General features: G+C 48.2%; 1 protein-coding gene across 1 annotated transcript; it reads right to left on the reverse strand.

The window, feature by feature from the left end:
* Positions 1 to 8,448: 8,448 nt before the first annotated feature.
* Positions 8,449 to 11,155, reverse strand: GJA4 (gap junction protein alpha 4). The gene is made up of 2 exons (XM_032417551.1): positions 11,076 to 11,155; positions 8,449 to 9,961 (listed from the first exon to the last, which is right to left on the reverse strand). The coding sequence occupies exon 2, from the start codon at positions 9,942 to 9,944 to the stop codon at positions 8,943 to 8,945; it is 1,002 nt and encodes a 333-aa protein (XP_032273442.1). The 5' UTR covers positions 9,945 to 9,961; positions 11,076 to 11,155; the 3' UTR covers positions 8,449 to 8,942.
* Positions 11,156 to 11,394: the final 239 nt, after the last annotated feature.

Raw genomic sequence — 11,394 nt, forward strand, 5'->3', positions numbered from 1 at the left:
TCTGCCTTCAGCTTAGGTCATGATCCCAGGGCCCTGGCATCAAGCCCCGCTTCAGGCTCCCTGCTTGGCGGGGAGCCTGCTTCTCCCTCTCCCACTCCCCCTGCTTATGTTCCCTCTCTCTCTGTGTCTCTCTCTGTCAAATAAATAAATAAATAAATCTAAAAAAAAAAAAAAAGATGAAAGACCACCAAAAATCTATTAGAACTGATAAACGAATTCAGTAAAGTCACAGATACAAAACCAATGTTTAGAAATGTTTTGTATTTCTATACACTAATAATGAAGCAGTAGAAAGAGAAATTAAGAAAACCCTCCCATTTACAATTGCACCAAAAATAATAAGATACCTAGGAATAAAGCTAACCAAAGAAGTGAAAGACCTGTATTCTGAAAACTATAAAACATTGATGAGAGAAATTGAAGATGACACAAAGTAATGGAAAGAAATCTCATGCTCATGGATTGGAAGGACACATATTGTTAAAATGTCTATACTACCCAAAGCAATCTACAGATTGCATGAGCAATCCCTATCAAAATACCAACAGTGTTTTTCAAAGAACCTCAACAAACAATCCTAAAATTTGTATGGAACAACAAAAGACCCCAAATAGCTGAAGTAATCTTAAAAAAAGAAAGCAAAGATGGAGATATCACAATTCCAGACTTCAAGTTATATTACAAAGTAATATAATCAAAACAGTATGATCCTGGCACAAAAATAGACACATAAATCAATCGAACAGAATAGAAAACCCAGAAATAAACCCACAATTATATGATCAATTAATCTTTGACAAAGCAGGGAAGAATATCTAATGGGAAGAAGACAGTCTCTTCAACAAATGTTGTTGGGAAAACTGGACAGCTACACGCAAATGAATGAAACTGGCCTACTTTCTTACACTATACACAAAAATAAACTCAAAATAGGTTAAAGACCTAAATGTGAGATCCAAGACCATAAAAATCCTAAAAGAGAGCACAGGCAGTAATTTCTCTGACGTCGGCTGTAGCAACATTTTTCTAGATTTGTCTCCTGAGGCAAGGGAAATAAAAACAAAAATAAACTATTGGGACTACATAAAAATGAAAAACTTCTGCACAATGAAGGAAACAACAACACTCAAAAGCAACCTACTGAATGAGAAAAGATATTTACAAATGACATATCTGATAAAGGGTTAGTATCCAAAATATATAAAGAACTTATACAACTCAACACCAAAAAAGCAAATAATCCAATTAAAAAATGGGCAGAAGACATGAATGGACATTTCTCCAAAAATGACATACAGATGGCCAACAGACACATGAAAAGATGCTCAACATCACTCATCATCAGGGAAATGCAAACCAAAACTACAATGAGATACCACCTCACACCCATCAGAATGGCTAAAATCAAAGACTAAAGATGTAAGAGTTGGGGAGGATGTGGAGAAAAAGGAAGCTTCGTGCACAGTTGGTGAGAATGCAAACTGGTGCAGCTACTGTGGAAAAGAGTATGGATGTTCCTCAAAAAGTTAAAAATAGAACTACCCTCTGAACAAGTAATTTCACTACTGGGTATTTATCCAAAAAGTGCAAAAACACTAACTCAAAGGGATACATGCACTCCTATGTTTATTGCAGCATTATTTACAATAGCCAAATTATGGAGGCAGCCCAAGTGTCCATTGACAGATGAATGGATCAAGAAGTGGTATAAATATAAAATGGAATATTATTCAGCCATAAAAGGAATGAAATTTTGCCATTTGCAATGATAGATGGATCTAGAGGGTCTAATGCTAAGCAAAATAAGTCAGTCAAAGACAAATACCATATGATTTCAATGACATGTGGAATTTAAGAAAACAGATGAGCAGAAGAAAAAAAAGAGAGAGGGAATGACAAATCAAGAAACAGACTCAACTATAGAGAACAAACAGAAGGTTACCAGAGGGGAGGGGGGGTGGGGGGACGGGTGAAATAGGGGAATGGGATTAAGGAGGGCACTTATTGGGATGAGCACTGGGTGATGTATGGAAGTGTTGAATCACTCTACTGCACACCTGTATGTTAACTGTACTGGAATTAAAATAAAAAAATAATAAGTGAAGGCAAAAAAAAAAAAAAAAAAAAAAAAGACATCGAGTCCAACTGGCTTTAAAGGCAAGTTTGTTCAAACCTTCAAGGAATCATGCTATTAAAACAATTGCAGAGTGTATAGTCTACCTAAATCAGTCGTTGGCCTGGGTATAGAATTCCAGGTTGAATTTTCTTTCCTCACTTGCCTCAGAACTTTGAAGACATCCATCGTCCTGTAGCTTCCAGTGTTGTTGCAAAGTGTGATGCTATTTTGATTCTTGAGACCACATATAGAACTCTGTTATCTCTCTGCAGACTTGTAGGCTCATCTCTTTGTCTCCTGTGTTCTGAAAATTTCCACCTGTGTGGTCCTATATTGTCCATTGGGCTGGGCACTCAGTGGTTTGTTTCAGACTCTTTCATATAAGGTGTTTTCCTCGAATGCTTGGCATTCTTGGCTGTGTGCTCATATTAAGGAAGGGTCACCAAAAAAATCTGGGATGCTCAGAGTGAATGGGTGGGGCTTTCTGACTGCTCTTCATCTCACGGCCATGGAGTAGTCTGTTTCCTTCGGCAACCCTTACTGACCACATCTTTAGGTCTTTTCTTATGGGTCTGTCAGATTCCACTGAGATGATCTTCCAAACAGCTGCCTAGAGAATTTATACATGGATTTCAGGATTCTGAAGAGAAGTAAAAAAATAAGAAAAGAAGGTATTCTACCAGATTTTAGAATGTGTTACAAAGCTACACTAATGCAAAGAGTGTTAGTATCATATAAATTAATAAATCAATGGAATGACATTTTAGGTAGTCCAGAAATGGATTGTTTCATGTATACAAATGTAGTGTATGGTCAAGCTGGTATCACAAATTAGTGTAGGAAGGATCATTCAGTAAGTGCTGCTGGAATCATTAGTTAGTGGGGGAAAAAAGTTAGCACCTCACCTTATATGCTAAAATTAATTTATTTGTTCATTCTTTATATTATTCAACAATTATTTATTTGTCTCCTATTATGTTCCAGACAGGTCAAACATTAGAAGCTGAAAAATAATTCTAGAGAAGGGAAACAGTATAAACTTGAAATTATTATACAGAAAGAAATTGATAAATTTGACTACATAGAGATTAGAAAGGACAAAATAACACACTAAGGAAATTTTTTATAACCAACATGCCCGATAAAGAGTTGATATCCTCTCTCAATAAAGAGCTTAAACAAACTGATCAGAAAACACCAAAACCCGAGAGAAGAATGGGCAAAGAAAATCCACAGAAGAAACATAAGTGCTGAAGAAGTAGTTTTAAAATGTCCAGCCTCACCAGTAATCAGGGCTTATGTGTTAAAAGGTGATATCATATTTTTTTTCTGATTAATAATTAACAGAGGAATTAAAAATTTTTAATAATGTTAGTGCAGGTGCCTTGCATTGGGCACTTTCATACAATGCAATTGAATATATAAAACTTTTTTTTTTTCTGGAAAGGAACTTGCAGATCATATAAAAAAAGTCCTGAGCAATGAATAATATATCAAGCCCCCTTCTTTCAGAGCCTGGAGAATGCTGTTCCCTCTGCCTGGGATGCTCTCCCCATCTCTTCCCTGAGCATCCCTCCTCACCTTTCGGGTGCTGAGGCTCACTTCCTCAAGGCAGCCTTCCAGGGCCTGCAGTCTAAATCAGGTTCTCTTTTTATAGCCTCATCTAGAACCAGCATTCTGGGAGCCAGCTGTGGGGGGAAAGAGGGTCTCACCGTTGAGTATGTAAACTTCCATTCAATTCCCCTGTGTCCTTTATGCTACTCCCACCCTGCACTCTGCATGGTGTCTCCCCCTGCACCTCTGCTTTGTTGTCTCCTGAGAACAAGCTCCCATTTCTCTAAGGATGGGGGAAGGAGGATCCTCTGTGCCCTGGGCCTTCAGTCAGCTCTCCTGTTTTCAGCTCCACCTTCTCCCCCACGCAGAGGTGGCTGGTGCCTTTCCTTCTTAGGATTTGCTTGTGCCTTTCTGCATTTCTGAATCATCCACAGTGAATTACTTCCACAATCAGAAAAAAAGCCCCTAACTTTTTAAAATGAAAATGGACCTTTAAAATTACTGGACCTTTGACCCAGTAATTTCACTTCTTGGAATGTCTTTCTTTTAAGGAAATAGGCAATTTGGAAAACACTTATGTTCAGGCGTCTACATCACAGTACAATTTATAGTAGAGGATAATTAATTGCAAACAACTTAAAGATCCAATATCAGGGTCATGGTTAAGTAGATAATGATAAAGCGATTAAGTAGTGTATCCAACTTGATGACATGGGGGAAAAGGCTTATGATTTATGTAAAATGAAAAAAGAATACAAAACTGTAGGTACACCTTCATTCAGATTTTATTTAAAAATATTCACGGAAGAGCCTGAAAGGAATTATTTCTGAATATTAATAGTTATTATGCCTGCATGGTGGGATCTCATTGTCTACAATGATCATGCATGCTTTTATAATCTGAAAAAAATTTCTATATATGGAAAAGAGAAGAAAATAGACAAGTTTATATAATCCTACATTGCATTAATAGCGGTAGAAGTTTTGAGTCAAGAGAGGTGATAATCTGGACCCTGACCACCTTGACCATCATGTCTAGCACCCAGGAGAGTGAGGCGCATTTTAAGAGGAAAGTAGACAGATTGCTGATTGGCCAGGGACTTCGGGAAATCAGAGTCAGCTAGAAGAATAGGAGAAGAGCAGACTCAGGACCAGCCTGGTGGCTGTCTGTCTGTGGTTACAGTGCTTGCACGGAAGGACAGAATGGTTGAGCCTGGTGTGGCACTGGGGTCAGAGCCAGGGCTGGTGGGGGAAGTTGTAAGGTAGAAAAAGAAGTTCTAACGACCCGTGATGGAGATCCCTTCCTACAAACGTCAGCGGTCATGCTGAGGTTAGTGTAGAACGGAAACGAAGGATCCTCAGCGGAGGCACTGGAGGCTGGTGGTAGAATCATGAGGTCAGCACCCCAGTGGCCAGTAAGCCAGGACGTTAGAGCCAGCACGTTAGCTTGGGAAGGGGTTTGACATCACCCAGCCCGACAGCTCTGTTTATGTGCAGCCCATGATGTTCACATGCTCCCGTGGGTCATAGATAAGATGACCTTGGGTTATGCAAAATTCCCACTGCACTCCACATAACCCCGTCCCTTTCTTTCCTACTCAGGAAGGCAATGTGAATTCAAGTGACTGGAACTGATCTTATATAGGAACAAACTGGAATCCGTTCTGATTGATGAAAATAGCACATCACTCACGAGCTTTAGACCAGTGATTAGTCACAGGTTACTTCCTGCAATGCTCCTCATACCTAATTGCCACATACCTGTTTTTCAGCTGAGGCCCAGAGAGGGACAAGGGCCAGAGTCAAGTCAGTGTGAGGAGTGGGAGGCGGGAGTCAAGCCTCCTATGACTCTTTCTGTGACTGAGAATTGCCTGTTACCATCTTAGATTTTGGTGGTGGTGAGGAATAGGCAGGTGGGAGGAAGAAGCGACGTGGAATGTGCTGGGTTCCATCCAGGCCCACATCACCAAGGAGATGCCCGAGTCCAGTACATACTGAACATTCTCCTTGGCCTCGCCCCGCTAGTGCTTAGAGGTGAGGTGGGGCTGGTGGGGTGGCGGTGTGGGTTGTGTTCCCCCCAAAGAGGTATGCTGAAGTCCTAACCTCTAGAACCTCAGAATGTGACCTTATTTGGAAATAGGGTCTTTACAGAGGTCATCAAGCTAAAATGAAGTCGTTAGAATGGCCTTAAAATCCAATATGGCTGATGTCCTTATGAAAAAATGTGGACACAGAGACAGACACACACAGAGGGAGAATGCCATGTGAAGATGAAGGCAGAGATGGGGGTGATGCTTCTATAAGCCAAGGAATGTCAAAGGTGGCCAGCAACCCACCAGAAGCTGGGAGAGAGGCCTCGAACAGACTTTGCCTCAGCCCCCAGAAGGAACCGACCCTGCAGACACCTTGATATCGGACTTCCAGGCTCCGGACTGTGAGAGAATAGGTTTCTGTTGAAGCCACCCAGTCTGTGGTGCTTTGTGACGAAAGGCCTAGGAAACGAGTACAGGTGGGTTGGAGCTTATAGCCACTCTTCCTCCATAACTCTTCAGCCTACTGCCCTGCCCCCACCCCACTCTGTGTGTGTCCCCATTCCCATGACAGTGTTCTCATCCTTAAACCACAGCCCATTTGCCTTTGTGTTTATGTGGCCACAAGCGTAGGACCCAACCCCAGTCTTGTCCAAGAGCCAAGTCCCTGGCCTGACCTCAGACCCCAGACCAAGCTCAGAATGGATGAACTTCGAGGGAAGGGAAGGAAGGATACCCTCCTCGCTCATCTAAACCTTTCTTCTCTCACCTTTCCAAGCTAGGACAGGTAGGGAATACCTACTGGAAGCACAGGCTTCTAGAACCTTCAGGTTGGGCTGGCTATAAGAGACTACCCTCTAACCCACAGATCTGCCCTTTCACCCTGGCTGGGGGAGAATCTCTTGGAAGAGGACCTCAGCCTCTTGGATCATGCCCTTCTTATGCACAAACAGCCTACTTTCTGCCAAGTCTAACTCAGTCCCTCATTTCATAGACAAAGTGAATGATGGGCTAGGCCCATGGGGAATAAAAGTGACTTCCTGGTGATCCTTAGAGACTCACTGGGGAGATGAAATAGGCTCATACTAAGCAGTGGTTCAGTTTCCTGAGGTAGAGATCATCAATGGGGACTGGCTGGAGAAATCAAGGAGGGCTTCCTTGAGGAAGAAGGACGTATGATAGCCTTGCTGGAGGCTGAGCTTAATTTTATTGCATGACTGCTAGGATCCAGGGACAGTCTTGTGCTTTCTCTTGTTTTTATGTCTTGTTGTGTGGCAGGCAATGCCGTCTGCATATTATAGATGATAGAACAGAGACTTAGAGAAGTGAAATGATTGACTTAAGACCACATGGCTTTGTACATGTCAGAGGCAGCATTGAAATTGAGGACCCTCTGATGTCAAAGCTCATCTTTCTCTCCGCACTCAGGTACTGCCTTTTTCAGGGTGGTGTAGTGTTTAAAGGGCTGGTGGGGTTTGGAAGTGGGGGGAAGAGGCACTCTGGGCTGGCAGAGGACCAAGGTAGGAGCACACCCAGATGAGTCTGGGGAGCTGTGAGGAGGCTGGTCTAATAGAGCTCTGGGATTCAGAGGGAACAATGGGAACTAGAGCTGAAGGAGTTATAGGGCTGTAACTTTTCAGGCTGAGCATTCAGACTAGATGGGTAAGTAGTGAGTAAGTTAGTTCTGGGCTGAGGGATGCAGAGCTGGTGTTTTGGAGACCTGTTTTGATGGGAGTGGGGACAAGTTGCCAACCTGCTGCAAAGGCTCTCAAGGAGAGGTATTGGCCACTTGAGCTGGACCCAGTCCCCCCTCCAACCCCAGCCCCAGATCTCCCTGGGTAGGGGAGGACAACCAGCTTGTTTCTGAGGGCTACTAACTGAGTGCTCTCCTCCTCCCATGTCACCTTCCATGAAAAGTCAACTCTGCCAACACTGGGCTCATCCTCAGCCATACCTCCCACATCCTGGATGGCTCATCAAGCCCTGAACCCCTTAATCATCCCTCTTCTCCATGCTTTTGCAGAAACAATTTTCTCTGCCCAAATACTCTGTGTTCTCTTCACCTTCCCAGTGAACTCCAATCCACCTGTCAAGATCCAGTTCCACTGCTTCTTTTTCTGCAAACTTTGTGACTTGGGCAAGATTTGGTCCCTTCATAGTCCCTTCCACTTCTCTGTACTGCCATCGTCTGTTCTTACTGAGTTTTCAGTGCATGGGGAGGAGATATGATGCAGACCCGTAAGTTGCTCCTTCTGGTGGGCAGACTAGAAAGGGCCAAGGTAGGAGAGGGCAAGTGATCTAAGCCTGCCTCCCCAAATACCCAGGGGTCCAGGATGAGGTCGAATAGGAGTGCAAGGCCCATTTGAGCTGGACTGGGAAGGGCTGGCAGGCATGCTTGGGTAGCAGAGTGTCCAGTATGGGGGTGCACTGCACCCAGTGTGGCCAGGGCACTGAATGGCCATGGGGCGGGGTGGGGACTGACGCAGCTCTGGCTGTTTTGGGGGGCTAGGTAGTGGGGATGGAAAGAGGAGGACCATGGCAGAGGCATTTCAAAAAATGAGTGTTTAGGACTCAGGGCTGCTGAGAAGCAGGATGTAGGGGCGTGAGGGTTTAAGGTGCTGGGTGGAGTTGGGGTTGCAGAGGTCAGAGATCATGCATGACTGCAAAGAAAAGGGAGATGGGCAAAGCAACTGCCCCCCAGCCCTTGGAGGCACATCGCGACAGCATCGGTACACACCTAGCTTGTGATCAAGTCTTGTTTATTTTAGAAGCATAAACAGTGGAACTAAGAAGGAGTGAGAACGAGACACCCTGACAGGGCCAGCTCCAGCACAGGCTCTGTGCGTGTGATCAAGGCCGACCCAGCAGCCTCGACCAGCCTTCTCCTGTGAGGGCAACGTGGGCAGAGGTGAATCTCCCATGAGGGTGGGGTAAAATTGGCTCCGGGTTTGCTCTGAACCAGGTGAGAGAGTCCAGAGGTGCCACAACACCCTTGGCCAAGAGCACCCCAAGCTAGCTCGGTCCATGCCTGGGGCAAAGTCATGTTCTGGAGGGGAAACCATGGTGCCCTCTGCTCACCAGGAAGGCCCTAGGTGTTCAAAAACAGGCTGCAATGAGGCCCCCGTGGCCAGCAAGCATCTGCTTCCCCTGCCTCCCTCATCCTTGCAGTCTTCCAGGAGAGGACATCCAAGGCAGCCAGACTTCCCGGGGCCCCTCTGCTGGGTGACAGAAGCCCCAGGCCCCTACACATACTGCTTCTTGGAAGCAGAGCTGCTGGGGCGACTGGGGGATTTCTGGCCACTCTCGGGAGGTGGGTCCAGGAAGAGGGGCGCCCTGGAAGAAGCCAGCCTCTCTTCTGTCGTCAGATTGGCCCAGTTCTGCTCACTGGATGAGAGCCCATTGTAGGTGGGGCACGGTGGGGACGAGGGTCCCTCGCCCATGGGGAGGTAGAAGAAGACCTGGTCAGCGTAGGGCTCCGAGGAGGTGCGCTGGGTCAGGGGGCCATCCTGGCCGCGCTGGGCCCTCATCCCCCGGCTGAGGCAGCGGCACAGCAGGTGAGCCAGCTCCAGCAGGTTAAGCACCAGGGAGACGAGGCCGACCACCAGCATGAAGATGATGAAGATGGTCTTCTCCGTGGGCCGCGAGACGAAGCAGTCTACGAGGTAGGGGCAGGGTGCCCGTTGGCACACAAACACGGGCTCCATGGTCCAGCCGTAGAGACGCCACTGGCCGTACAGGAAGCCGGCCTCTAGCACGCTTTTGCAGAGCACGCTGGCCACGTAGGTGCCCATCAGTGCCCCTCGGATGCGCAGGCGACCGTCCTCCGCCACCGAGATCTTGGCCATCTGACGCTCGATGGCTGCCAGTGCCCGCTCCACGTGTGGGTCCTTGGCTGGCAGCGCCCGCAGCTCCCCCTCCTTCTGCCGCAGCCGCTCCTCGCGCCGAGACAGGTAAATGACATGGCCCAGGTAGACCAGGGTGGGCGTGCTGACGAAGAGGAACTGCAGCACCCAGTAGCGGATGTGGGAGATTGGGAAGGCCTGGTCATAGCAGACGTTGGTGCAGCCCGGCTGGGCCGTGTTACACTCGAAATCGGACTGCTCGTCGCCCCACACCGACTCACCAGCCAGGCCCAGGATGAGGATGCGGAAGATGAAAAGCACCGTCAGCCAGATCTTGCCCACCACGGTGGAATGCTCCTGGACCTGGTCCAGCAGCTTCTCGAGGAAGCTCCAGTCGCCCATGGCTCCCCGGCCTCCGTCTGCAGGGAGACAGAGGATGCTGTCAGCATGGCATCCTCAGTTGTCCTAGCAACAAGCCTGCGGGGAGGTTGGCCATGCCCATTTTGCCTACAGAGACACTGAGGCTCAAGGAGGGGGAGGGACTGGCCTGGGGGCTCACACCCAGCGGGGTGGTCAGGACTAAAAGCTGATCTTTGGATGATGGCTACTAAGCTCTGACAAAATACAGCTAGGGTCCTTGTCTTGTCATACACCTGTGTCCCTCTTGTTCCCAGCCATTGTCCCAGGATGACACAGCTCAAGAGTTGGATCAAGTTGAGCCTCCTGAGCTAATGGGAACAGAGAACTTGAGGAACTTACCTAAGGTCACACAGCTGTGCTATGCCCCTCCTTCCTTTGCTCATGACAGGCTGTCTGTCTCCAGATTGTGGGGGTGGGGGTGGTGCTATCTTCAACTTCTCAGGGGGCCCAAAGCCTCGGCTCCCCACTCTTCTGCCCATTGTAGCTCACCCAGCTGCCCTCACTCTAACCTTTGAGCTTGTGGGACGGGTGTTAGATGCTAAAGGCAGCATCTTGTAATAGTCCCACCTGTCAGCAATAGTGACCACCTGCCACTTAAGCATGGACACTGATACTATCCCCTTTCTCCATCCTTCCTCCATCCCCCAAGCTGTTGCTGCCATAGGCACAGGCCACAAAGTTCCCAGAACATTGGGGAAGGGAGGGAAGGGGAGCGGAGAACTGGGGGGAGAAATGCAGGGAAGGATGCAGAGGAGGTGCTTCTTCCTTGGAGCAAGGCTGTTTAGAGCCAGGCTGTGGAATCAGACCTCGGTCCTCACTCCCTCTTGTGAACTAACCTTGGGGAAGTGTCAACCTTAGCACCTGAGCATCCTCTCCTGTAAAATGGAAATAATACTCTTACCTCCTAGGGTAATAAGAACACACTGAAAGAAGGTTGGAACGTGGCTTAGCAGAGAGCCTGGCCACAGGCAGGCTGGGTAAGCCTAGCCCTTGGGGCTCCCCCCGGACCCCGCAGCCACCCTCAGCCCCTGGCCGGAGGCAGACGTGTCCCCCGCTCGCTCGCTGGCAGGTGGCGCCCCGGTCCGCCCCCCCCCGCCCCCCAACCCTACTCACCGCCTGCCTGCTTGCCTGGCGGCCCAGTGGCGGCGGGGAAGCGCGACGGCGGAGCGGCGCCCGCGGGAGCCCTGCTGGACGGCGCTGGGCGGCGGGGGCGCCTTAAATAGCGCGGAGGGGCGGGGTGGGGGCAGGAAGCGCGGCGGGAGGGCGGCGGGGCGCTTTTCAGAGCGGGGGGCGGGGGCGAGGAGGTGCAGACTCCGTGAAGCCGCGCTCAAGGAAGGGGCCCTGAGGTGGCACTGAGAATTCGGGGGGGTGGAGGGGGCTCGAGAAGCCTCTGGCGTCCCCTTCTTCGCCCTCGGCGCCGTCTTCCGGCCGG

The sequence above is a fragment of the Phoca vitulina genome, unplaced genomic scaffold, assembly GCF_004348235.1.
Source record: "Phoca vitulina isolate PV1807 unplaced genomic scaffold, GSC_HSeal_1.0 scaffold2, whole genome shotgun sequence".
Lineage (NCBI taxonomy): Eukaryota > Metazoa > Chordata > Mammalia > Carnivora > Phocidae > Phoca > Phoca vitulina.